Source organism: Chroicocephalus ridibundus, chromosome 1 (genome assembly GCF_963924245.1).
Source record: "Chroicocephalus ridibundus chromosome 1, bChrRid1.1, whole genome shotgun sequence".
NCBI lineage: Eukaryota > Metazoa > Chordata > Aves > Charadriiformes > Laridae > Chroicocephalus > Chroicocephalus ridibundus.
Window position 1 is genome coordinate 77,696,457 of NC_086284.1, and position 27,999 is coordinate 77,724,455.

At 40.2% G+C, this 27,999-nt stretch overlaps 1 protein-coding gene across 2 annotated transcripts; it reads right to left on the reverse strand.

Annotated features, from left to right (window-relative positions):
- Positions 1-64: 64 nt before the first annotated feature.
- On the reverse strand, positions 65-27,999 carry ASMTL (acetylserotonin O-methyltransferase like). Of its 2 annotated transcripts, none has more exons than XM_063340703.1 (13): positions 27,593-27,999; positions 25,900-26,031; positions 24,450-24,497; positions 24,231-24,295; positions 22,120-22,181; positions 19,895-20,003; positions 16,965-17,391; positions 13,547-13,709; positions 11,958-12,142; positions 9,865-9,994; positions 8,616-8,759; positions 7,993-8,115; positions 65-2,897 (listed from the first exon to the last, which is right to left on the reverse strand). In XM_063340703.1, the coding sequence occupies exons 1-13, from the start codon at positions 27,683-27,685 to the stop codon at positions 2,683-2,685; spliced, it is 1,896 nt and encodes a 631-aa protein (XP_063196773.1). In that variant the 5' UTR covers positions 27,686-27,999; the 3' UTR covers positions 65-2,682. The 2 variants fall into 2 exon arrangements, with proteins under 2 accessions (XP_063196773.1, XP_063196763.1); XM_063340693.1 differs by lacking the exon at positions 65-2,897 and adding an exon at positions 6,417-7,008.

Consider the following 27,999-nt stretch of genomic DNA (forward strand, 5'->3'; position numbering starts at 1 on the left):
CTGTCAGTAATTTCTGCTAATTTTATTTTATGCTGAAAGTGAAATTTTACACCTAATGGCCAAACTTCTGTCTGAAATTATACCTATTCTAAAAGTAAGTCTTGAAATTGTTCTAGCTGGAGGGCATTAGTTCACACACACCTTTTGTTATTGCTTTCACTTTTAATGGATATTTCCTACAAAAATAAATAAAGCCAAACATTTTTTTTAAATAGCTGACTGGTGAACCACAAAGTTGCAGTAGCTGAGCTGTCCGAAACCACTGCTTACACGTGTGTACTTCGCAGGATTTCACAATGAGAGTGTTTGTCTCAGAGAGGATGTTGTGAGAACAGGATGTGTCAGGCATAGCCTTTGTCTCTGCTGTAGTGTAATAGACTATGTATTATACGTCACTATGCCTTTTTTTGCACATCAAAAGGTATGAAGTAAATTGTGTGCTATTTTATATTATAAATGATAACATAGATATAGTGAAGTTGGATGGTCACATCCAGAGGGTAGTGGTTACTAATTCAATGTCCAGATGAAGATCGGTGACAACTGGTGTCCCTCAAGGGTCCATACTGGCACCAGTACTGTTTAATATCTTCATCAATGACATAGTGGGATCAAGTGCACTCTCAGCAAGTTTGTAGATGACACCAAGCTGAGTGGTGAGGTCAACGCGCCTGAAGGACGGGATACCATCCAGAGGGACCTGGACAAGCTCAACAAGTGGGGCTGTGTGAACCTCATGAGTTTCAACAAGGCCAAGTGCAGGGTCCTGCACCTGGGTTGGGGCAACCCCCGGTATCAATACAGGCTGCGGGATGAAGGGACTGAGAGCAGCCCTGCTGAGAAGGACTTGGGGGTACTGGTGGATGAAAAGCTGGACATGAACTGAAAATGTGCACTTGCAGCCCGTAAGGCCCAACATATGCTGGGCTGCATCAAAAGAAGTGTGTCCAGCAGGTTGAGGGAGGTGATTCTGCTCCTCTGTTCTGGTGAGACCCCAGCTCTCGGGCCCCCAATGTAAGAACAACATGGACCAGTTGGAGCAGGTCCAGAGGAGGGCCATGAAGATGATCAAAGGGTTGGAGCACCTCTGCTATGAGGACAGGCTGAGAGAGTTGGGGTTGTTCAGCCTGGAGAAGAGAAGGCTCCGGTGAGACCTTATAGCGGCCTTTCAGTACTTAAGGGGGGCTTATAAGAAAGATGGGGACAAATTTTTTAGCAGGGCCTGTTGTGATAGGACAAGGGGTAATGGCTTTAAACTAAAAGAATGAAGATTTAGACCAGATATAAGGAAGACATTTTTTTACAATGAGGGTGGTGAAACACCGGAAGAGGATGCCCAGAGAGGTGGTAGATGCCCCATCCCTGGAAACATTCCAGGTCAGGTTGGATGGGGCTCTGAGCAACCTGATCTAGTTGCAGATGTCCCTGCTCATTGCGGGGATGTTGGACCAGATGACCTTTAAAGGTCCCTTCCAACCCAAACTATTCTGTGATTCCATGAAGTGACTCTTTCCCTAATCCCCACACAGGGTTAGGCACATACAGTGTGTCAGCACCAATTTTGGATGTAATTAATGAAAGGCTGTAGTGCATATTCTCAGGCAGGCACACGGCACACACAGCTTGGTGTGGTAGTTTCCTTTAAAAAAAGCTTGTAACTGAATGTTAATGCTCTCATAGCACAACACAATGTGTGCAAGGCTGGGATTTTTTTCCCCATAAAATTTTCTATCAGTTAAAAAAGAACTTCATACTCTGTGACCGTGAATTATTGTCAGTTTGAAAAAGGAAGGTAAATCGTATGTTAACTTTTGTGACAGGAAACTGTTCAGTCAATAGTTGTCCTGTCCCGTTCACATTTGGATCTCAGATTCATCTGACTGAGGGAAATCCTTTTCTCTTTAGCACCATGCTTTCCGTTTCTGCACTTTTTTTCTTTTCTGTTCTTTATCTAATCTCATATTCTGCTATTCACTTTCGTAAGAGTTCACAAATAAAACAAGGATAAAAAGGAAGAGGAGGATGATGTTCTTCAACCAAATATTGTGCCCCCACATTTCCTCTCCAATTATAATCACAGATAAAACTTGTGCTTTTATACAACTGCCTTTTTCCAGAAGCCTCGCAGAAGGCAGAGGAGTCTGTCTTCACTCTCCTGAGAAGCTGCTGCTCCAGTTCTGTTTCCAATCTTGACTGCACCATTGCAGTAGCAGTTTCCAGACTCCATTAGGCAATGTTTCTTTATGTACAGTAGAGAGTGTAACATAAAATGATATTAAAATGGATGGTGACGGAGTATTGAAATGATACTCCTGGAAAAGTGGCAAAGCAATGTGTGCTGGTCTAGAAATGGGATTATTCTATTTGCACCAAGTACAAAGAAACTGTGATTTCTCAGCCAGGTGAATACTGCCATAGGGCTGCTGACACCATTTGTGGTTGGAGACTTGTTTCTGAGGGTACTACAGGTGTTGTGCAGCCACGGTAACACTGGCATCATTTTACTCAAGTTCAAAATAAATGCAATCAATCTCTCCCCCTTTTTATGAAAGTAACTTCAGAAAGCTGATATAACAATTCTTGTTTATGGTATTTATGGGAAACTGAGAATGTATTTGCATAATTACAAAACATCAAACATGACTAGAGACATCCAGATTTTACTACTAAATCCATTTTTTTCTAGGTCTTAACACAGAGAACGACATCCAGCAAATTTCCTGTCAATCTGATTTTGACATTTGTGAACCCATGTTGTTCCAGTAAGCGTCGATATTCAGAGCCACTTCTCTCCTTTCCCTCTGTCTGCACAAGCATGTTCAAAGACTGCAGCAGAGCTGTACTCCTGATCTTCTTCTCATCATCCAGCACCATTTCAGCCAGCAAAATCCCACAGCCTAATTTAAAAACAAATGCATGCAACAGTACTAATCCATTATCACGCAAGAGAATTTCTGCTACCATATATAAGGGTGTAAACTACAAGACACAGGTGATTCCATTTATGATTTATGGATTTGCTCTTCTATTAAGTGACTAATCCACTATTAAATGCATAACCCGCTCCTCTCACAAAACCCAGGAAATTCCCTTCCATGCTATGGAGGGATGAAACACTCGCAAGTCAAGCCACGTCTCTGTTTTCAGGGGAAGAAGGGATGACTTCTGTAGACTTGGCATGAGGTTTATGCGAAACAGTAAGACAGGAAGAGTAGTTACATCTCTTTGGGATATATTGCTGCTTCACATTCGTATCAAAAAGTGCCAAGCAGACTAAATGGTGGATGGCGAGCATTACAGAAGCAGAGAAGTCGTCAGTGTTGCACATTATTTATGTAGAAACTGAGGTCTTTGTGGTGGCACTGACTTAGGGATGCAAGCAGAACTTCAATGATCCTGCTTACTCCTCTGTCTTCAGACCCGTGAAGGGAAAGGGAAGACACGAGTGGGCTGCTGACAAAACGAGGATTGTTTTACTCATTGTCTTTTGCCCTTGCATCTTATGTGGTGGTTTCTCTTGGCACAGCGGGGGTAGGAGGCCACCAACTCAGCTCAAAATAGCACCATTTTACAGTGATTTTAGTATTACTAAGTGCTGTATAACATTTGTATCTTTCTGACCCTTAAGCCAATCTCCTCAGAGCCATTCCTACCCATTCACCTAAGACATTTAACTATTGACAAAAAGTAAATTAAACGTAACATTGCAGTTCCTTAGAGAAAAGACTGAGATCTGTGGATAAAATTGCTGAGACCTTGGTGTTAACCATCAAGAATCATGAAAGTCCTTCTGATTTACTAATAAATTCCCTGTTTCTTCTTCGTATGATCAGCTACCTCACTAAATGCAAGTTCAAGCCACTTGCCCCATGATGAACCAATGACACAAATTTGCTTCACAAAGAAAAAAGTTTAGCCAAGCAGATCTGAGGTGAGCCTCAACCTACATTCTCTCTCCAGCAGGATTCTGCTCCCCTAATTCAGTCATCCATAGATGAGATAGCTGTATTTCAGCTAGCCCTCCTAAATACACTCTATCCACTATTAAATGTATAAGCACTGTTATTAGGAAAACCAGTAAATTTCTTTTCACAGATAGGTGAGACGAATCATCCTCTGAAAATGCCTGTTTTTCTGATTATAGAGCTCAAGGTGACTAGATGATTTGAATCCCTAATATTTAGGTGTCAAAAGTCAGGGGGATGAAGCCCCCCCCCCGGCCCTTCCCGTGTGATTGTCCTTTGCCTTGAACAGAGGGACCGGGGAATCGCTGTTCCTGGTTACACAGCAATCGTTGCTAGCTAGAGTAATGCAGGACTATAATTTCTAAGTCACCATTAGATTACAGCTTTGGAAGACAGTGTCCAAATTTCACACATTCTAAAAAGAGGACACAAATAGAACAGTCATTATAATTTGCCACAATAAGTTATTTGGGACATCCAGACACCCCCACAATTCTCCATCTCAAAAAATTGTTTTTTGTGCGTCACATTTCCTCTAAACTGTTGTTAAGGCAGAATGTGGTTAAAAGACAGCATCCTCAAGAAGGCATAGATGAATATTGCTTCCCAGGGAGCACAAAACCTACAGGCTTTATTGGCAGAAGTTCATTTGGATTTTAAAACTTAGCCTCCTCACTCTTCACATCTTGATTAGTGAACAGGCCCAAATTTTCCTCAGTTACGTCTGTTGCTTAGGAAGTTTTTTCAGTGTAACACTGTTAAATCCACCCCTTCTACCACCCAGCAAAAGATACCAGCTTTCTCCACAGCAACTTAAAAACTTAATTTGAACACTAATGAAAGAAAACAACTTCATAATTTCTCAGGTGACGGGGCGATGTCAAATGATTATACAACAGCTTAGGCTGAAACAGACCACAGATCTCTAGTCCAACCTCCCGCTCGAAGCAGGGCAGCTCTATGGTCAGCTCAGCTCCTTCAGGGCTTTGTTCTCAGGTCTTGAAACCTCCAAGGACAGAGATTCCACAATCTCTCTGGGCAACCTGCTCTAATGCTTAATTATACCAAGACTGCAAAGCTGCGGTGCATTACCACAGACACCATGCCCAAGGGACTAATGCTTAGTGTGTATGGAGTGTTGTGCTTTAATCACAGAGTACACTGAGGTTATGCGGTAGCCAAGCACATTGTATTCAAATGTTACAGTCAGATACATAGTACTTAGAGGCACAGTTTTAAAGTCTATGACAGTTACAGGTGTGCCAACTTTAGGATTAAAATATTTTCTGACTCAAACAGCTTACAGCATCGTAAAGAACAGCATTATGGACTTTATGAATAACTCTGAGATGAGAAACATCCAATTGCTGGAATGAGCCTCTCTCAAAATACAAATCTGTTAAGCATAATGGCAAGCTTCATGTCAATACAGAAAAGAAACTTATTTTAACTTTATTCAGTTGTTTTAATATTTTGCCTTGTCTCTTTAAATGTCTGTACAGACGCGATCAGTCAAATTTTAATTCATAAAAAGCTTCTGCTAAGAATTAAAAACCCCAGTGTGGGGTTCTGTATAGCTGAAATGCTCTGTAGTAAGCACGTTTCTGATGGTGAATTGAATCAATGTGGCACTTTTACTTTAGTCAGTGCTCAAAGAGCAAAGTAACTTCTGATTAAGTCACATAAGACAGAGTCTACCAGGCAGATGCAACTCTTGACCCTTGCTTATCAACTCTCTTTAATTTGCTGAGGTTAGTGATTCTGCATAGGGACAGCCTCCTTTGCACTGCCTTATTGGGATTATTGCTGTAGAAGTGTGACAAGCAAGAAATTCACAACTGATAGAGAAGAAAGCCAGTTTGAAAGTGCAACTTTAATCTCCAGGAAGACTTCCCCTACGAAGTACACTTTAAATAGAAAAAATAAATATCAAGGAGGTATCAGGGAAAAAGAAACATTAGGAGAGGTGACATCAGTCACAAATTACTTGAAGAGATGGGATACAGTATGTACTTCTCCAATTAAAGACAGGAACATGAAGAAACTTCTACTTTTAATTTTCATAAGAGAATTTATACATAAATCCTAAAACTCATCTCAAGTAATGAGACAGAAAGCATATATGGCCATTTAATCATATTCCGAAAGACCCGGTACTGATAGGAACAGCTCTCAGGTGCAGCCTGTGTGGGCACATACTGTGGCTGGAGGTCAGAGGCTGCTGAAGTTTCTCTGTGACATTATAGCTGCTGTAGGAACATGTTTGACCTTTGTCCCATTTTCACTTTTGCCTGCGGAAAAAGTGCTTAAAAAAGGGTTTTCTTGAGGTGTTTTTGAGTAAAGCCCCACAGAAAAGTGAGAGAGAGATCTACCATCCCCAAATTCATACAGGTGGTGCAGTATTCATTTTTATTTTTTCATTTCTGATAGAAATGAGCGGTAACCACTGAATACACTGCAGGGAGAGAATTCTCTTTAATTTTAAGGTCCAAGAAAAATACGGTATTAATGTGGTTCATAAAAGCTTGTAGTTTTATCTTGCCATGCTATACAGCTATGTCAAGTCTAAGCTTAATACAGTCTGCAAACTAGCCAGAAGAACTGGACATAAAGGTTTTTAATACACCAGAGTTTCAGCCTGCCCCAGAAGCTTTTTAAATGCATACAACTTAGTCCTGCAGAAGCTGCAGTCCAACTTTTATACAAGGCCTTTAACAACTATGTTCAGATAAAGGGTCAAAATGACCCTAAACTGACATCCTGGTTGATGATAGGTAAATTGCATAAGTGTAAAAACTCAGCATCCCAGTTTGCTTCTGGGCACACTATGATGACAGATTCTTCTTGAAGCCCAAAACAGCATCTAGAAAGTTTCCTGTGATCTTAATTTGTACATTTGTGAATCCGTATTTCTCCAGTAGCTGTTTATATTCTGAGCCACTTCTCTGCTTGCCTTCAGTCATACTGAGGGACTGTAGTACAGCTCTAGGAGGGTGCGTCTTCTGTTCGTCAAGCACAATTTCTGCCACTAGCAAGGCACTTCCTGCATTTCCAAAACAACCAGAAGTGGTTCAGTAAAGTATTTCTAGCTTCAAGCTTTTAGTGTTTTGTTCAGAGACAGTTATAGGGGTGCCTCAGACTAGTGTTTTAATGGTCTTCAGTGGAAATCAGAGGTGGAAATTTACCTTCAGTAATCTCTTCCTGGAAGCAACCATTAATCACTAAAAGGAAGGGGGAGTTTATAGAGCACTGTCTCCACTTCAGCGAAGTTCGGATCACTTCCTGACTATGCTCTTAAACTCAGTCTTGTTTCCGTTTGAACCAAGCAACTCTTCTAAGCATCTGTCATACCCCAACCTTCACATAACAAGATTAAGAGTCACCCACAATTTTCTTCCATAATTTATAAACAGGATTAGGCTTTATGGCCTAGACCCATTTTTGAATGCTCTCCTATGAAACAAACTCCATAGCAACCGTTAATCCTGTTGGATTAAGGAATCAGTTGATTTTAGCATTTTGTCTTCCCCTTTGATTTTTTTATACTGTCCGAACGTAGGAGAAAGCAGAAGAGGCTACATATTTCTCAAGAAATCTGTGCATAAAGTAGTGCTGAACTCCAGTTTATCATACTCTGGGCAGTACTGAGATAGCAAAACAAACTGCTGCTCCTTGATTAATGTTGAAGGAACTTTAGGTAGATGACTTGTATGTACAGAAATAAGCACATGCTTAGGTATTTGATGATACAGGGCTTAGTAAGAAAGACTGGGCATGGCAGAGATGGGGGAGATGACATAGTTTTATGTGAAGTCTGCAACTATACTAAGGGCTTATTTTACACAGTTTTATTAGCAGCTTTGTTTCCTTTTTTTCTTAGTACATATTACCATAATGCAAGCAGAGACATTCAAGCAAAGGCTTCTAGCAGAAAAATACTCTTTTTTTAAATATGAGCTTCTTATGATTACGCATTATGTTTATGCATTAACATGCACCTTTAAACCCACAAGATGAAAAAGCTTACCTGGTTTGCTAACAGCTGATATCTTGCTTAACAGCACATGTACCTTTTCATCAGGCCAGTCATGAAGAACACGTGAAAGGATATAAAGATCTGCTTCTGGAAGATTATCCTTGAAGAAGTCACCTGTTGGAAAGCAGAGTTAGTACATTCCTACAGAAACCACAGGGTACATTCCTACAAAATGAAATGAAAATATTGTGGAGGAGCTAGGAGCTTCAGCAGAAAGAAACAAGAATGAACAGGTACAGGGATGCACTGATTTACAGATAAGGAAAGTGTAGTTAAAGAGAAGAGCAGATCACAGGTAAGAGTTCTGTAACATATAATGCCTAGATAAGAAAAGCCCGAGAAGAGGACATGCAGCCTCTACTCCCATGTGGTACCCAAAAATGACTAATTCATACTTATTTATCCATATTCTCCAATAATAGCCAGTTTGGTTTTATCCCTGCGGGCTTGAGAAGTGCAGTGTCCCCATTTAGCGTGGGTAAGCCTACGTTACCTTGTCCTAAGACACACGTTTGGGGCTGAAGCAGGACAGCACACCATTTTCTGCAGCAGAAGAGCCTGCTCTGTGCTCCAGGATAGAGGAAATAAGACAAAAGATCATGTGTTACATTTACCTGATACAAATGTCACTGGAGCCATGTGTTGTCCTGAAGGCTGAAAGCAAGAGGTGTTTGCAATGACTTCTGGAAGGTCAAATACTGTGACCTTGAGATTTGGGTATATTTGTACTAACTCATGAGCCAGAGCTCCAGTGCAACCTGTTGAAAGTTTTAAAAAAAGTCAAATCAAGTCTTTTCTCACAGCATTTGCAGACATTTTTAAAGACAAGGCTGTATATAACATTAAGATAGAGACCTCGAATCAGCTCCACAATTAACATGGGCAATGGCGCTTCCTGTTGGATACAGCAATGCTTTAAAGCTTGGGGAACGCAGGCATTATTCCTTACCATCACAGAATTGCTAATATGACCTTTGATACCAGTACTTCAGTTTTTTTGGGCGTCAGAAGAACATTAAGGGCAAGACTTGTAATTTGTGGATGAAGAGCACTGGAACTATTTACCATTCACAAAGCACTGATATCTGAAGTTTCACAAACACTCTCCAGCATGGTGAAGGACAGGGATGGTAATGTCTTGCACAGTCTCTGCGCAAATGGCAAAGGTTGCACCAGTACCGCGTTAATTCCTCTGACATGCTGTCCGCCTCCCCAGGCACTAAGTATTATTCCTTCAGTGGATCTTTCCCTAAGTAATAACACTCCCTCTGTGCAACTCCTAGCATGGAGTAAAAAAGGACACTAACAAGAAGAGTTTCTTCAAGTGTACCATTGGTCTTCACAGTTTTGCTTTTCATCTTAGATATCAATAATTAAAACACACAAAACACTTAAACCCATTCTAGAAGAATCCAACCTTTTTGTTCTAGCAGTGCAGTGTTTAAAGTTTGACACCCCCATTTAGAAGGATTCAGAAAGAAATCCTTCATTACTTTTGAAAAATCTTGGACATGCCAAAGGACAGCAACAGCACAGTTGAAAATGGAGCTCTCAGCCCAATATTCTATCAGATGAACCACAAACCATCTTGTTTTCTGTGCTGAGCTATGTGGCAGTATGTAACTAATTGTGACATTCACTTACTTGAAACTACTCAAATAACATTTAAGTAACACTGCTGTCAGTTAACTGCACTCAGTCTTTTTATTCTGACATTACAATACCAGAAGAACACCAGTAGACAGTATTACTGCAGTTCTAGTAAAAAAAACCCAAAACAACATGATTTTAAAGTAATAAAATATGGAACTGAAATCAAGCTTTTCACTTTAATATGTAAACCAGTTCAATTACAGGCAATACCTCCTAAATCACAGGCAGACTTAAACTGCGAAAGATCGAATGCTGTAGCCACGTCTCTTGCTGTCAGGTGGGCAATGCTGTGCATGGCAGCCATAAAACGTTGCTTCACCTCCTGGCTGTGATAATAGTCCTAAGAAGTGAAAAAAGCACAGTAAGTGAACTTTATTTTCATTACTTAACTAAAACTATGTCCAACCAAGGCAGTAGGTACGCACCATTAACATTAGAAGTCTAAAATTAAAAGATCAGTTGAAAGTGCCATTGCCTAGTTGCTCCAAATCCTTTGCTGTTTTGTTGCAGTGATAAGCAGATTTGTGCATCCTCTCAAAAATTCCGATCATACAGACAACGCAGTGCGTCTCAAAGGACATACACTTGGCTGGTTTGAACCTGGTCTTGGCGATGTCCCAAGGGATGTTAAATTCAATACTTCTGCCCCCTGAAGCTGGGGCAGCATAGCAGGAAGAAGGGATAATCTGAAAAGTGCTTTTAAAAGAAATACTGTGCCTTTGATATACATTTACTAACACATTTGCTTCACAGCAAAATGTCTCCAGACTTTAAGCTGTCTGAAAGGACAGACTGAGTTTTTTCTTTCAGTCTCCTAAAGCGTTCCTTCTTCTTCTTCTTGATATACTCACAAATTGCTTTCTTTTAATTCTGACATTTATTCTCCCATGATGGGAAAATAACTAGACTGGACCATAACTTAAACCAGAAAAATTAAAGCTCATACTAGGTTTTTTAATTAGATGAGAAACAAGCACTCAGTACCACAACCCTCATGCCTTTACCTTTGAAATGAGACATAAGCATGAATCCCTTTATATCTCACTTTCATACAGATTTCATCAGTTATATCTAGCTTTCCAGCTACCATGAAGTGGAAGTACCTCCAGGCCAGGGTATGCATAGTGCCATAGACAGCCCATATATGCTGCCTGGACATACTATCCTGTGCACATATGGAGCCCAGGCCTGAACTGGTAGTGACTGTTTCTACAAACATCACCTGAGCAAACTCAAGTTGGTAATCCAGATGTTTAACAAAGCATGAGATCCAGTTCACCTACATTAAAACACTTACTACGCACATAAGTTTAAGCATCTACTGCAGCAGCTATCCTAAAGCAAAGTATCTAAACTTACAAAGGAAGCCTTTGGAGGCTTCCTAAAGGAGGTTCTGTTCCACCAGTAATGTAGGTACTAACATTAAGGCTAACAGGACCTTCTCAAGTCTCCAAAACCCCTTACGTCTTTGCATCAACTGTACCTGAGGGATGTAGACACTTCCTTTAGGAGACTGGCTTCATCAGCATCTAGAAGTTAAGTACAAATTAAGAACCGCAGGATGTAGTTTGAAGTACTCTTAAAGCCAGCACTGATGTCAGAGGTTAAAACCTGACATACTCTCCTGCTCACTCTACTATCCCTCTCCTTAAGCAGGCACAAATACTTATGCCCCCATCATTGATGAGATAGGCTACTTATAACCCGAAGAGATTCTCCAGTCTGAACACATCCACCTGGGCTAGTGTTGGAAAAGGAATACTACAGAGATAGAAACAGATGGAAGAAAGGATTACAGTTCTTATCAGCAATATATACCAGCTTGAAGCATACACAAAACTACAAACCTTCATAAAAGAGACTGGATCCCTTCTCCACTGTATCAGCACAAAGCAACTTTGAAAGCAGCTTTGAGTACAGTTGGCACAGATTGAACTGGAGGCACACCAGCACCAAGTGACTGGCACCCAATATGGAAGGAGTGCATTTGTGATAAGGTACTACCTGGTGTTATAAAAAGGCCGCATAAGTGTAAATTAAACAAGAGTGTGTTAGCCAGACGGACAACATTTTATCCAGAGAATTTTTGTCAGCACTCAGATTTCACAGTCTATTTGGTGATTGCTCCAGCACTTTAGAGACTAAAGTTGAAGGGAACAGAAATCTAAGACTAGCAAGTTGCAGCGCATTTCGACAATTGCTGAGACTGACCAACTTTCTTAGACAAATCAGTCTCCATTTGCCTCTAGATCAGTTCTGGACTCCTCACAGCGAGTTTTGATACTAGTAAGAGTTTACATTACCTTAAATAAATCCTCTGCTTTCTTTCCAAAGGCTCGATGGTTCTGCCTGTTGCCTTCTTTGACAGCAGACTCCAAGTTTGTGAAGAGAGGCCAAAGGTGGTCATTAGAGTGGATAATGTAGCCGTGAAGTGAGTATTCGCCATCTGAGGTCAGGTAGGTATTTGCTGAATCTGTATTACTGTAACCTTGTGGGAAGAAAACAATTGCAACCAGCTTTTGTTCCAGTACTTTACAACTGTCATTTAAAATCTGAAGTCATGTTTTCTTGTGTAGCCATTAAATAACTAGCAAACCCTGATCTTAGGATCATATTATTTTTTGTGCAAAGATTTCTGTGAAATCAGTCTAAAGGTCTTCTCGTTCTTAAAGGAGCAGGTACTTTGTTTATAAAAAGAATTTAGATGCTGGAGGATACAGATAGTATACAGAATTTTTTATTTTTTACTGTAAACCTCAGTTATTAATTAGATGTACCTCAGTTATACACCCAATATTCAAGGGAGAGTATTAGAAGTTCTTCATTATTAACTGCATTTTTCTTTAGATTATGGCTTCTCCTTCGCTTAAATTCAAGCTTTCTCAAGTGTGTTTTGCCTTTAGGGCTTTCTCCTTGGTCCTGTCCTCTAACAGAGTTGAAAGCCTCCTTTATTTCCTTTTCTTGGCACTTGACCGCTTCAAGTATTACTATCTAAATGATGTGTATGGAAACTTCTAACTACATAGTGCACACTGAAAAAGTTAATCCTAATACTGACTCTCTCACCTACATACAACTTCAAGTACTGTTCCAGTTAGGGGCACTAAAATTTAAGCTGTCCTCCATGAAGAGGGATGCATTCCAGAGCTCTCCTCGTTAAAGCCCTAATTCTCTGATGAAGATTGTGACTCTGCATTGCTGCAGCAGGGAATGGAATTTGGTCCTTATTTTAGATAGATTCATAGAATCACTTAGGTTGGAAAGGGCCTTTAATATCATTGAGTTCAACCATTAACCTAACACTATCAAGTCCACCACTAAACCATGTCCCTAAGCCCATTGTTTAAATACCTCCAGGGATGGTGACTCAACCACTTCCCTGGGCAGCCTGTTCCAATGTTTGACAACCCTTTCAGTGAAGAAATTTTTCCTAATATCCAATCTAAACCTCTCCTGGCACAACTTGAGGCCATTTCCTCCCATCCTATCCCTTGCTACTTGGGGGAAGAGACCAACCCCCACGTCGCTACAAGTTCCTTTCAGGTATTTGTAGAGCGCGATAAGGTCTCCCTTCTGAACTATTATGCTGCTCCCTGGGACTGCCCATGTAACTTTTTCATAGAAATTTGCTCAGTACTATGTCCAAAGAGCAAAAACAATCTAAGGATTCCTCAAAGACGACACAAATATGTTCATTAGGTAAAGCCTGCCTCCAAAAGAAACAATGCCAGCTACTAATAATGAAAGCTAAGAAAGAACAATCCATTCCCCTTTCCCCAAATCCAAGTTACCCACGATATCAAGTCAGACCCTGTGACCTTCAAAGCATCTCTTCCAGTCCTGCATGCCTTTCAGTACTATATGCAGTTGGAAATGAGGAGAAATTAGTCACCTTGTGGTGTTTTCTCCAGTAATCCAAGAGCAGCACATGCATCAAGGAGTCTTTCTGTTCCACACACAGAGGTTCCAACCTCATTTGCAATATCCACAGCCTTCAGTGGACCTTTATCTTTCAGATGATCAAACACCTTGAGCTTAGAGGCTACAAACAGAGCCTACATGTAGGAAAAAAACTGTTAGCACACTGTGCTTTAAAAAACAGCAATCAAGAAACAAAAGAACAATACCTTTTGTCTAGAATTATTCTACACAACTGCTGTTCTTTAACAAGTGCAACACAGTTTAACAAAACTCCTAAAATTTGCTATGATACATTTCCTTCCATCTCAGAGGGTTTCATTATCTTAGCCAAGTAACAGAATTTTGAACAGAGGTGTTTGGGAGACATAGGAACTCAAAGTATTTTGGAACGCAGGCTACAGATTTTCTATGAAGACCACCTCTTTATTCAGATATTTAGCGTATCTCCATCTATAAGCTTGTTCCATAAGGTGACACATTCTTGAGCATCTGAACCTATGCCAAAAGATCAAATTAAATTTGATTTACCCAAAACATAAGGAACTGGAAAGCTCCACTAAGGCAGTGTAACAGCTTCAGTTGCTATAATATTGGTCTTTGTTTAATAAAACTTAAGAAAAAAAAAAAAAGAATAAAACTTCAGAACACAACTATATTACATACACACCGTAACAGGACAGGTACACATGGAATGAGGAAGAGAGAACAGCTAGTGCCTGATGGTGAAGAAAAACCCATGGGCAACACAGCTGCATAACTTGAAAAACTTAACTAAACTTGTAGAGATATGTTAACCAAATCAGAGAGGAAAGTTAATGATATAGGATGATATATAACTCTCCATTTGAAATTAATTTACAATTCTCCAGTTTCAGTTAAGACACCTAAACCCAAGGAATTTATGTAGAGCATAAGAGCGGAAGTACACACAGCAATCACATAATCCATTTCTTTGCAACTGCAGGCAACTCGGGTACTTGGACTAGATGATCATTGTAGATCCCTTTCAACTGAAATACTCTCGTCTAAAAATCAAAGGCAGTCAAGGAGAAAAATGCATTGACATTCTGTTTAATAGAAATCAAATGGAGAAAGAGAGATTAACTTTGAGGAAGGTCTGCTACTGTCTATATATTTTATCATCTTCATTCTCTTTTTACAGTTTCCTCTGTTATTCTAACAGGAACGTATAGCTGGAATTTATTATAATCCAGGCTTTCACAATACTGAACCAACTGCATCTAGTCTACAACCGTTTGGCTTCCAGGACCTGCATAATCTTTGGACACCTGAAAACTGTACGAACAGGAAAAAGAAGGTGAGAAGACAGGGTCAAAAGCTTGGCTGATCCAAGTCACTCTTTCTAGCATTCCGTAATTCTCAGTTCAAGGAGGGGGAGAACAAAACCAAACCAAACCAGAAAAATATCGAAGAAGAAAAAACCTCAAAGGCCGAGTATGGATCAAACTATGCAAATTAAAGAACACATTAAGTTTGAGAAAGTATGATTTAACTAACCCTGACCCCTCTTGTTCTGCAACAGCAGCTGTTCAGAGTAAGCTACGCATCACTATCTTCACCTGCAGGAGATTTCACTGTGCTTTATGAAGTCCTTGAAATAACACTCGGGGATCACCATGAAATAGAACTTGAGAGCTTTTGTGAAACTAAATGCTTTTGTGCTTTTGTCCCTATTCTACAAGTGGAGAGAAGAGGAGTTTTGTCAGATCACAGGAAGCATTCATTGCAACTGGTAATTAATTTTACAAAGATCCAAGCCCTGAGAAAAAAGTTTCCCCACTAGTTCAACATGAAATTCAGCACTTCATCCATGACTTTACGCTAGTTTACTGGGAAAGGAAAGCTTCTGCTTCTATTTACAGCCTCCACTGTCTTTCTCACCACAAAAACAAATTTGGCATCCCGTTACTGTAAACAGTGTACATAATATGCAACAAAATGCTGATGATTCTCCTTTTTTACTTAAACTGAAGAAATGCTAAGCATCATCTCACTCATTCACATACATCAAAACTCGCTCCCTCTGGATACACAAGGAAGTTCACAAACGCAGCAGTCTCAAGGCTGCTTTATGCCAAATCTCTCGATACTGCTTTGCATGCCTGCAAGCAGCACGCCCACAGATCTACAGTCACCACACTATGGTTTTCCTTCAGATCCGAGTACAACTTTCTGTTCTTTCAGCAAAACCATTGTCCATTGTATTGCGTGTTTCTCTCCATCCCCCCTCAAATTTGTTATATCTTTAGCTCCAGGTTTGTCATTTCACTGTCCCTTTAGCAGTTTTTTCACCTCTTCCTAAAACATAAATGACTTGATAGAGATCAGTGATCTATTAGAATGACTGGTGTTCGTTTCTCCTTCACCTTCTTCACTATGCTGTAGTTTTGAGTAGAATACTTGGCAGCCCTTAAAACGTCCAGCTACTCAGTTTTCATCACACTTGGCTGCTACACAGAGCATGTGACCTTCTGTTCGTAAGCTGCTATGTCTCCATCAGATACTGCATGGAGATTATCAGCTAAACATACCTGGAACATGAGACAGGGTATATAAAAAAAAAATCTCCTTAAAAGGGAATAAAAAAAATGAAGATCTTCCACAGAATCCTAACACTAAGCATTAACAGCTAGAAATGAAAACATAGTATATACAATTCTTGTCACAGTTTTAAGTCAGATAATTTAACCATATTAAATGCTTTCTTTGCAGAGCATACAAAGGTAACTCCCTGCTTGATCGTGCTCTTCTAATCAGTAAAAAAATTTAAAAAAATTATCAATAATTAGTGAGAAATTTCTTAAAAGCATTTTGAAATTTCCCTGTAACATTCCACTTTACTTGTGGAGTAAATGTTCCACTTCTGAAGTTACTGTTATTCTGAAGCCTCCCAATTACAAGAGAGCCTGAATCATTGATGTAGCCAATGGAAGATAAATCATGATCTTGTATAAACTGCATTTAATCAGACAAGACGACAAAAGGGACATATGGGAGGCAAGAGGGTAGGTACTCTTTCCAAACATCCTGGAAGCACAATTGCACCATTCATACCCAAGGTCAATGATGCAGGGACAAAAAATTTCTGAGGACCTTTTTCCCTCTCAAGATACACAAACGTTTATCAAATGGGTAACTGAAATTTCGTAGAACAGATAAAAGCAAATAACAAAAACCCCAGTGTTTGCACTGCACCAGAAATTTCAGCTATGTTAGATTCTCTGGTACTTCAGTGGTCCTTTTATTTTAATTATTAATACGTTCTTACTCCATCTCAAGTATTCCACATTACCTGCTATATATTGAAGTCCAATGAAACAATCATATCAGTTAGCAATGTAATGAGTAATTTCACTTTTTCCCCTTACCTTTGAAGCTCTAAAACCATCCATCAGGTCTAGAATTTTAGATGGAACTTTTGCTGCACTTTTCGACACTCCATTCTGATTTTCCAAAGGTACTATAAAACCAGTTCTGACCCTGGAACTGTTTTCAGACTTGTACATGGCTCCTGAGGAACACATCCCACTGCTGTCCAACTTAGTAGCACCTTTGCACTCTGTGAAATTTGAAGATTCACTTTCTCCATCACTTAGGTTCTCAAAAGTGTCCACTGAAGGGATAGAGTCATACTTTTTATGTTGTACATTATGTTTAGGGGGCGGATAGTACAATTCTGCTAGCTTTTTGCAGAAGTGATTCAGAGGAAATCCCACCACATTCAAAAAGTCTCCGTGGACGTACTCAACTAACATTCCACCGAGGGCCTGGATTCCATATCCACCAGCCTTGTCCCTGGGAAGAGAGAAAGCAAAACCAACATATTAAGAGTAAAGATAGCACAGAACACAAATAATTCACCAGCACTGCTGGTCTACTGCAGTTTTTCTGCCTGTATGCATTTCCATTCCACACAGTGAAATTTGCATAATTACACCTAAAGACAAATTTAGAGTTCCAAGGTTACTTTCTGTGAAAGTACATTCCTGGGCCAAATTACTAGTATTACCATGACATTTTACTGTTCACATTTAAGGAACAAGGCAGTTAGAAGTATGCGTACTACATGATAACACCAAATCTGAAAGTCCAAGTCAGCAAGCTTTGAAACCAAAGGTCAGTCAGTCTCAGATGTATTAACTTCAGATAGTATGGAATTACACAAACTACTCGTGAAAGAAGGTTACTACACAAAGAAGATTGCAGATTTTTCATCTTCGATTCGATCAGAAGCAGCCTTTTACATTTTTAGAACTTTTTTTCTGGATTCCCTTTCTGCTAGTCTCCTAAGAAAAACAAAGGAATCAGTATCCCAGCAAACGGGATTTTTGAATTGCTATAAACTAGGGAACGGGGCTTTTCCTTTAATATTGCATTTTAACAGGAATAAAACAGAAAGTGAAAGGCCATCTTTCTGCAGCCAAAATTTTTGAGGGGTTTTTATAGCCTCATCACAGTCTACCTTGAGATAGTGCTTTTCCCTCCTCCCTTATTCATACTTTAAGTCAGCTGTATACTTTCAGAATTAGTCCCTGTTGTCACCAGTGACTGACTTTTAAAATCATATACGCCAATTTTGTCCTTGGATAAAAAGAACTCAATCCAATCTTCAACAGCACAAAAGAGTAAAATTTTCTTTTAATTTTTCATGTAGTCATTAAGTCTTTTTATGATTTCACAAAATTAAATAGCCATTAAAAAAATCAAACAAATGGTCACTTGAACTGCAATAGTGTTTAGAAAAACCTACATGCTCATAAATGTGTAACCAGTACAGGTGTCCATGAAGGAGGGGACCAAAAAAACCAACCAAAAGACCCCTATGAGAGACTTCTCCTTACTGTTTTGCAAAATTTATTGGACGCTATATTTAGTAGTTCCTTCCCAAGGCCAGAGCAAATGCTTCCTATCATCTTGACTACGTGAATGAGAACTGACTGTCTTCTGCTCCAGAGACTGATGAAATACAATCTCTGAACCTTTGGTCCTCAAGAAACCCTTGCTGTCACACATCTTGTTTAGCAGAATGAACAGAATTTCCCAGTGCTGCTCATGAGCCATGTTGCTGCAGCACAGCACTGCCAGATCGTTTATTCCAGAGGAAATAATCAGAATATCCCAAAATATTTTTCAATGTGACACTCCTCCTAAAAATCCATGGTCATTTCTCTTTGGAACTAAAACTTCCTGATCATCTGCATACTAAAGACCATGTTCCAAAAACCTAACTAGGAATTTCTGTTAACAAAAGGTATTCTTGTTAGAAGATTCTTCTCTGCATAATCCAATTTAGCTTCAGTCTCTTTAATAAGCTGGGAACCTTACATGTTCAGAAAGTATGCCTTATTTACACATAAGCACTTAAATAAGTCCAAAGTCTACGCTGGTTCCTCTTTCCCAGTAAAACATGATTGTACTGTTTTATAGCACAAACGAGCGTAAAAAACACCACGACTGATATTCTTACACAGTCAGAACTGGAGTCAAGAGACAAAAGTTCACCTCAGATCACCAGCTAGGCAGTCCACAGTGCTAACTATGGCCTGATTTGCCTTCACTAAGCTTCAGCAAATATGAAGGAAAGGCAAGTTCCATAAAGTCACAAACATTCCCTTGTTGTCTCCAAATAAGTACTGTTTGTTTTGGTTTGTTTTTGAACAACTTAATCAACTTCATCTTAGGAGTAGTTAGGCATTATGTTCTCATCCTATTTGTTCTGTGGAATCGATGTTGTCTGTAAGTAGTATATTGCAAGGGTGAAGGAAACACATGAGCTAAGGGACAACTATGGCATAAGAACACATATAAACTGGCCGCAAGAGTAAGTGAAAACTGAGTTGGCATTTCTTGCATCAGAACAGTGTGATTTTGATAAACTAAATAAACAAAGTTCTAGCTTCTTTCAGTAAAGTTCTCCAATACCCTGATTATCCAGTACTCACTCTATTCACCTGTTTTATAATGAGAACAAGCCACTGTCTCAGGTATCCAAAGCTCCCTGAAGGCCTCTGTTAACAGGGAGGTAGTTGTATATTGCATGACTGCTCGTTTTAATCCAGAGTACTCAATCAACAGTCTTCACTTTTCAAATTTGTTACAAGTACTAAAAAGGTAGCTCACTTTCCCTGGAGGAATGTTAGTTCTGAGCAGGAACAGAATACCCACGTTGCATCACTCATGCTATCATTTATTGCAAAATTTCACAGAACACAGGACAAAATGTTTTATGCTGATGGCTAATAACATACCTTAAGGCCTATTCTCAAGTACTGTGTGATAACTTCAGGGTGTTACTTACATTGGCTCCCCACTATGAATGTACTCCCATAAGAGCTCTTCAGACAGGTCAGAAAATTTTACTTTAGTCTCTTCATAGAAATCAGTGACTTCTGTCTCTAGCTGATTATCTACAGAAAGGAAGAAGTCTTATTAGAAACAGAAACTGTAGTTTAGAGAACATAACATCTCAGTTTTATTTCAGTTTGTATTCATTTGGTGGTTTTGCTTGGGAAGAATTAAAGATACTACACAGATGTATGAAATGACTAATAATGCTCTTTAGGCACAGTGGACTCATAACTTCCCCAAAAAAGTAAAAGCTTGCATTTTCAACCTCTGCAGTCCTGTCCTGGGGCTAACAGGTTGCCCTGCCTGTGTGGCATGCAATGTTAAATTAACAATGCTTATGCAGAGCTATTTATGGACTGCTAGCATACACATCCAGTGCCGAGTACAAAAAGGGCTACAAACGCCCTTCTAACTTTATGACTGTTGTCAAAGAACTCTTAATGCCACCCCATAGTTAAACACATAGCTATTACAAATGCTTGAATGCAAACGTGCAGCTGCATCTGTACTGCAGACTCAGGCATTCAGCAGTCCCATTGGTAACCATCAGCATTATTTTCATATCATCTCTCAAGAAATAACAAGATTATTTCAGACTTCTGTATCTAGAAGTAGTTGAAAGCCAGAAGTGCAATCAAGTACTGCACACCTGGGTGCAGACCCTGTTGCATGTGGTACACTGTCAATCTGGTATCACTACAGATGGAGGCTTTTCCAAAGCATGTTCAAAAGGAAACAGCCTTGCACAAATGAATGTGCACATTACAGATTATTAGTTCTCTTTAATCTTTCCTATTAAAAAAAAAATAAATATCAAGGTAAATGTCTTCTGTTACCTCTGGTTTGATAGCAGTGGAGATTCTTGAGAAGGAGTAAGAAAGATCCACAGTACAGATCAAGAGAAGAATACTAACCAACTACTGATGGTGTTCATGTTGAAAAAACATCTAATGACCCAGATGAAATAAAAACGTTGTTGCATATAAAGACAGATTACCACATCTCTCAGTACTGATAAGAAACAAATCAGTCCAAGATGAAAATTCCATTTGTAACATATATTCAGTACTTAACAACAGCACTGCACTTAAGATCTAAAGCTAAAAATGTGTTCTAGAAAACTCTTTCATTGATTCCATCACTTGGGGAACATGCAGACGTATGGTATTTTTAGTCATCTGAATATAACACGGCTTAAATTTGTAAACTTCAAATGAGATGTGCTGTCATAGCATCAGTACTGCAGTTGTGTACATTTTTACTTTCTTCCTAGAGTAAACAATGAAAGGCATTATTATTCTTGCTGGATTGCTCACACGTAACCCCTGATAACACATTTCTTTTGCTGCAGCTCTCTTTCGACTGTACTAGCGTATTAGTAAGCGTACTGACTTGATTTCTGTTACAAGAGTTAAGAACAATCATTCCAGTAAAGATTAGAAGCTGTAAATAATTTGTCTACAGAAGGACTATGTTCAGTGAAGTTTCAGAGAAATTATTCTTGCCAAAGTTCCACTAAAAGAATCTTGGCACAGTTATGAGAGGAAGTCCCACACTCCTCACAATGGTACAGTTCTCATAAAAACCACGTGCTTACTATATAAAGTATCTGATAAAGAACACTGACATATTGCTTCCTACAGTTCATTAACAGTCTGAGGCATTAAGGCATTACTTTACTCATCCCCTAAAAACGGGCTCTAAAACTTCCCTTATTTACTGTAAAATGAAGTAACTACAGATACAGCAACCGCTTGTATTCATCAGCTAGTGTAAACAGAATACAGGAATAAAGTTAATATGGATCAGATTCTGCTCAGTCCTACAGTTTGTACTGCCTTAACTCTAAATGAAATTGAAATACTCCCACAATTTACACTGGTCTTTTAATTAGTCTCATAGCTTTCAGAGAAAGTATTTCTAAAGCCTATTGTATATTGTCATCCTCCTTCCTGTGTGAAAGCTGAATACAGTAAGAAAGCTGGCTTTTGTGGGGAGTATTTAATTTATATATTGATAAGGTAATTCTCATCTTGAGTATGAAGCCAATTCAGACTGTACATGAAAAATTACCTTCCTGTTTTTTCACTTGTACAAGTCCTTATGAGAATAATTTTTAATGAAAATATTGAGTTTTAACAAAAATACTGAGTTTTAATAAAATGGCATATGTACCTTTACTGTGGCAATGTACAATAGCCACTCCTGTGAACACACTGTGCTCTTTGCCACTCAGCCTGTCAGGGGAAAAAATATGCATTAAGCAACAGTTTTAAGAAATCTGTCATGTGCAAAAATGTTCTACGTGTTATGTTACTACAGCTTGAGAAACAGACCATTATATTAATACATCACTTGACGGCTCTGACATGTATCCTAAATAAATACATTTTATTTTTTTATTTCAATATAGGTGAAAAGACATTGGCAAAACAAAAACACACTATCAAGAGATTCAGTCATTTCAAGTCTCCAACATCTCACTTGTACTGATGTCCACAATTTGCAAAAGTAGTCCATGGTATTAGCTTATTTACTGTACATCAGGGAAAAGTGACTATTTCAAATGCATAAGAAAAAGCCAATCGGCATAAAGATTGCTATTACAGGCATATAGCTGGAAATAAACAGCTAGGTGATGCAACTGAGACTAAACAAGTGATAGGCAACTAGAGCTGATGTACTCATGGTGGTCCCCATGATGATGTACTCAGCAGAGCGGTCCCCAGGGATGCCACGGCAAGCCGGAGTAACAGATGCAGAGTGCAGAGGAGGAGCGCCTACAGGCACTCCTGCCCCAGACCCAGGTGGCTCGCTCTTCTAGTGGCTCCAGAGCGACACACTGTGGCCAACTGATTTTGAGGCCTTTATTAGTCTAATGTGTACACAATGGAAGCATAATAAATAGCACGAGAACTCGAATCTTTGAAAAGACTAATTAAGCAATAGTCTCCTAGGGATTAGCCAGGCTATAATTTAACGTGATCAGAAGTATCTCGCACTCTTACTATCCCGCTCGAGATCTCACTCACTGATTCATTTTTAAATTAATTATGTGTAAATTTTAATCTGATACTTTGGATATATGCAAATATATATCTTGTCAGCATTTTCTGCTGTTCATATAGAGCAAAATTAAGAGGAGCTATAAAAACCTACATTTTAAGTGCATTTCATATCCACGATTAAGAGACTGAACTTATAAAAAAAAAACCAAACCCAAAACATTTGCATGTCTTAGAATCAGACTAAACTCTGTAAAAAAAAAAAAAAAGCCAAAACCCACAAAGAAATGATTTTTGAACTAAACAAACTTGGCCTGATTTCAAGCAAAAACAGTTGTGAGAAATCTCTTGCCAGACAGACTCCTTTGGGAATCTCCTACTAATAACATATGCTGCTGTCACTTTTTTTTTTTTTTGCTACTGTTAAGTTAGTAACATGCCACAAAGAATCAAAAATTCAGCATAAGTCATCAATGAAAAAAAAAAAAAAATTTAAAATAGACTTACAGAACAAACCTCCATGAACTACCAAGCGACTTGTATTCTCTTCAGGAGATGCAAAGTGGTGAAACAAGCAGTGCACCTTTTCTGTAGTCCCCCCACAAAACAGAAGCGCGACTAGTGGATTCATTGCACCTCATACCTCAGAAAGGAGGTGACTACAGTTATTTAGTTGGTGTTTCTTTAAAAAAAATACTGAGTGCTACAACATAACATTAAGCTTGCAGGGAAAAGTATCCTTTAGGAAAAGAGCAGAAGCCTCAAAAAACACCAGCCCAACATCCATGGAGAAAACTGATGGAAACAGATTTTCCTTCCTCAGTTAAACTACAGAATTTAAAGCAATTGTCCATGAGTACATATCACCATGTACTTTCTTGTACATGCAGTATTTTTCCATTAAATGTCAAGCCTCAAACCACTTCTGTGATGATTCTGTCCTCTTTCCCATCATGATTTCTCTCCATAGCTCCCCTTCCTGTACCAGCTGAAGCATACATACAGTTTCCTGATAAGCGATTCTGAAAACTAATCCAAGTGAAAACAAAATGGTTCATCATGTTCCTGATCAGCTTCCTAAAGTGAAGGGGCAAGAGCAAGCAGCTCCAGGTACCATAAAAGCAGGTCTAACTCTTTCAGTGGCAGAACAGGCTTACACTATCTAAAAATGATTGAAAAATTCGTGTCCACTGACTTCTTCATACAGATCTAAGACATCTGTACAGCTCTTTTTAAAACAGCTTCATGTATGTATTTGGACTCTTACTTAAAATTACAGACCTTGACAGCATCCTATACGCATCTTGCTTATCAACGGGTTTCTCCAGGATCTCCTCATCCACAGTCTAAAACAGAAAGACAGAGTGATTTTTCTTACTTGTCAGAAACTGAGGTCAGATGTTGTTTAAAGACAGCTTTCAAACTTTAAACCTAAAGATACAAGTATCTCATATACCTGTCATAAATTAAAACAATGATAAACCACAGAAGATTTCTTACCACAATAGTGTCTGCTCCTATGACAACATCAGGTGTTCTCAGGTGTTTCTGCAGAGGCATAAAGAAAGAAGGTATTTCTCAAAAGAGGTAGAAAGAATAAAACTTTTTAAAACTTCAGGTAAGAAAACTTAAGTTTGCTGGTTTAGAGGTAGGGCTCTACGCTGACCTGAAAACAAGACACTGTTTCTCCTTTTGCACTGTTTACAAAATAGTAATCATTTATATCACCACAAAAGCAAGGAAAACAGGAGGCTTGAGCAGACCATTCTCAGGTCACAAGTTTGGCCTTCATACAGGAATTTTCTTAATGATGTCTGGAATTAGTTCTACTATTTAAAGCACATAATTTTTAAAGCACATCAACAGCCTTTCCACAGAAGAATCACCTCCCTACAAACTTTTAAATATAATTATCACAGTTACAGACAAGTTTCCTGTCTTGCTGTGTTAAATAATAACTATGTACCTCATAACATGCAAGTAAATCAAAACTCAGCGGTCAGGACAGATTACAGTTTAAAGCCAAGCAGAGGCTACAAGGAATCTTTATGAAGAACCATTTTGAAATCCACTGAACTAGCATTATCGCCAGCATAGTGTTTTGCAATGAAAGCCGAATGCAAGTCCATTATTGAGGCGGAGTTTAAAATCCACTCTCCTAATGCCATACCATTCTCTGAAAAGAAGTTGACAGAAACCTGGATAACGATTTACATTGGAGATCATGCAATATTTGCTTTGAAGAATGGTGACATCTGGCAGCGCTGTTGGTTTAAAGCGTTCAACATTCCTTTTCTGCCATCAGTATAGGTTCAACAAACATACTCCTCTCTTTCAGAGCTGCATTATTAAGAAATTATTATGGTACATTTTGTGGGATCTAATCAGCTAGACTTACAGCTAGACTTTCTTTGTCCAGAATGCTTTAAAGCAGAATTTGTCTTCTTTTTCTGCTTTCCTCCAGCACCTTTACACTCGCAAATTCTGAGTATTTCTTGTCAACTGTTCAGGTGAACTACTGTTCAATGAAAGCTACAGCAGAGCCCTGGATGCACATCAGTGTGTTTTTTTCGTAGCGTCTGCCTCCACAGTCAACAAACACCTGGAGTGAAGAGGCATGATCCTGTGTCAGGATAAGATTCAGCCACACACCTGGCAGCTGGAAGGAACTACCAAGTACGTATCCCAAGCGAGAGTCGGTGTGCTGCTGACAAGAGATGCTGGCCAACTTCTGTTTGTGGAAAGCCCAAACTGCAGGCATGAGACCTTCTTTTGATTAGGTGAGTTAATTTCAGGAAGCTCTCTTTCACAAGTGAGAGAAAACTGCCATTTCGCTTTAGTGGGGAAAATGCACTCGGAGACCACCTAAGAAGTATGTGCAAATTAAGTCACAGTAACATGCACCACTTAAAGACAAAATTCTCATTGCTGAAAACACCTGGTAACTTACTACATGCATTCTGTTTGCTACTTCAAGAGCTTTCTGTTTTGCTGTTTCCACAGCATACTCGTAAGGGGCTGCAAAAGACGACTTTTCAAGTGTCTCCTTAAACCAGGATGGAACCACCTCGAACCGCAGGCCCTGTAACAAAGGAAAGCAATGCAGTCAATCGCATCTTGTTATTAAAGGCTGCTCCCAAGACATATTAAGCAAGTGACAAACGTGATTTTTGCACTTTCCATTTTAACACCCTTCCCTCCCAAACACACAGGGGGGAAAAAAAGTACTTCTTTTACAGTGTTTGGGTGTATATATATCTTTTGCAAGCAGTCCAAAACAAAAAACGCCATCAGAAAGAACTTTTAAACTGGTGTGCTTACTCAGTTTTACCCTTATTATTTATTAGAATCTAATCACATTAGAAATTTCACCATTCTTCTCCTATAAAAATCTAGCAGTATAAAACTTACACACTTCATAGAACAGACCATTTTACTACTTTTTTTTGTTTTATTGCATTCACCCATAGCGCTTTACTTGTGCACCAGCAGTACACATTCTTACAGGAGCTTTACCACCCATACTTTATGTGTCATTATACATGTGATAAACAGAAAAGAAGAACAGCCAGTTTCTGTAGTGTTTTGTCAAAAACCCCTATTCTTCCTACTTCTTGCCGCCAGGTTGTACCTGTAAATTTACTACACCCAGCAGGCACATTATGTTTCTAATAACTTAATGCATGCTTGAACCTTGGTGCTTCTCCACACCTCCATCTTTTGCAAATATACTTTTTCCCATTTAAGTTCAACTTCTCCCATGAGGAATGATTGCACTAAGCAAACTAAGTTAGATGCGTTGTAATACTCAAGTGCCATTCAAAAGCCGCCCTGTGAGGCTGATGTGTTCCTCCACAGGGGCTGGACGGTATTAATGACGGGTTAGGGCTTCCCTTGTGCCCCAAATGTGCTATGCAGAAAGAAGAAGAGAGCACTACTTTATAATCCCATGAAGTTTTCGTGTGTTTCAGAAGCCTAAGTCAAATTTTCAGAAGTTTCGGTATTGAGCATCTAAAGTTAGGGCAATGAAAGTACATTTTTAATTACTTCAATCCACTTTAAGACCTTTCAAACTTTTGTATGACACGGCAGAAGTAATAGCGCTGGCATTTTTCAGCCTGAGCAAGTCTTTTATTTGCCTGATGACCCCACCTCCCTGCCAGCAGAACACTTTAATCCCCTCGCTCTGCTATTGATTTGATGGTACACAAAACTGAGGCACGCGTACTTGCTGACAGAGAAAACGTGACCAGGAAAAATTAGGATCGAAAATAATAACAATACTCATCTATAAGCCGGCGTGCAGCCCGGGGAGCAGCACGGCGACGGCAGCCGCCTCGGCAGCTCCGCCACGCCGGGCCCCGCAGGCCGCTGTCCCGGTGGCGGGGAAGCCCGGCACCTGTGCCGCCGCCATCGCCCCCCAGACACACTAATACCCCCAGCTGCGGGGGGAGGCCGAGCTCGGGCTTGTGCCCGCCCTGTGGCACCAGCCCCCGGGAGCTGACGGGCGGCGGCGGCCCCGCAGTTCCGACCCGGCGCCAAGCGGCCGCTGCCCGCGCCCCCCGCAGCGCCTGGAGGGGCTCCGGCCTACTCCCCTGGCCGCGGGAGGCGAGCGGCCCGCCCGCCATCAGCCCCTCACTCACCACGTTGGTGAGGATCTCCTGCCGGCGCGGCGAGGCGCTCGCCAGCACCACCCTCTTGCTGACCAGCTTTCCCAGCACCGGGTTCAAGACCATGGCAGCGGCCACCGCGCCTCGACCTCCGGCTGCGCGCAGATCGGGCCTGGAGCAGGGGGTGGCGGTGCCGCGGCCTTATACGGCGGCGGGGCGGAGCCGGGCCGGGACCGTCCCAGCGAGGCCGCCAGGGCCCCGCGGGTCTCCCTCCAGGGCGGGGGAGGAGGGTGGGCGTTAAGCCGGCCGCGGCTCGCAGGGAGGGGGTGTGCGCCGGTAATGGCGGCGCCGTGTGAGGAAGGCGGCTGGGGAGCCGCAGGGCAGGGTGACTCCGTGGGACGTAGTGGGTTTAGCGGCCATTAGCTGTGCACCGCCTAAGG

Coding starts and splice junctions, on each gene's coding strand:
- ASMTL (XM_063340693.1), bottom strand. CDS start 27,685: ATGGTCTTGAACCCGGTGCTGGGAAAGCTGGTCAGCAAGAGGGTGGTG. Junction 26,032..27,592: donor AGGAGATCCTCACCAACGTG/GTGAGTGAGGGG, acceptor CCTTTGTTACAG/GGCCTGCGGTTCGAGGTGGT. Junction 22,182..24,230: donor GCGTATAGGATGCTGTCAAG/GTCTGTAATTTT, acceptor TTCCCCTGACAG/GCTGAGTGGCAAAGAGCACA.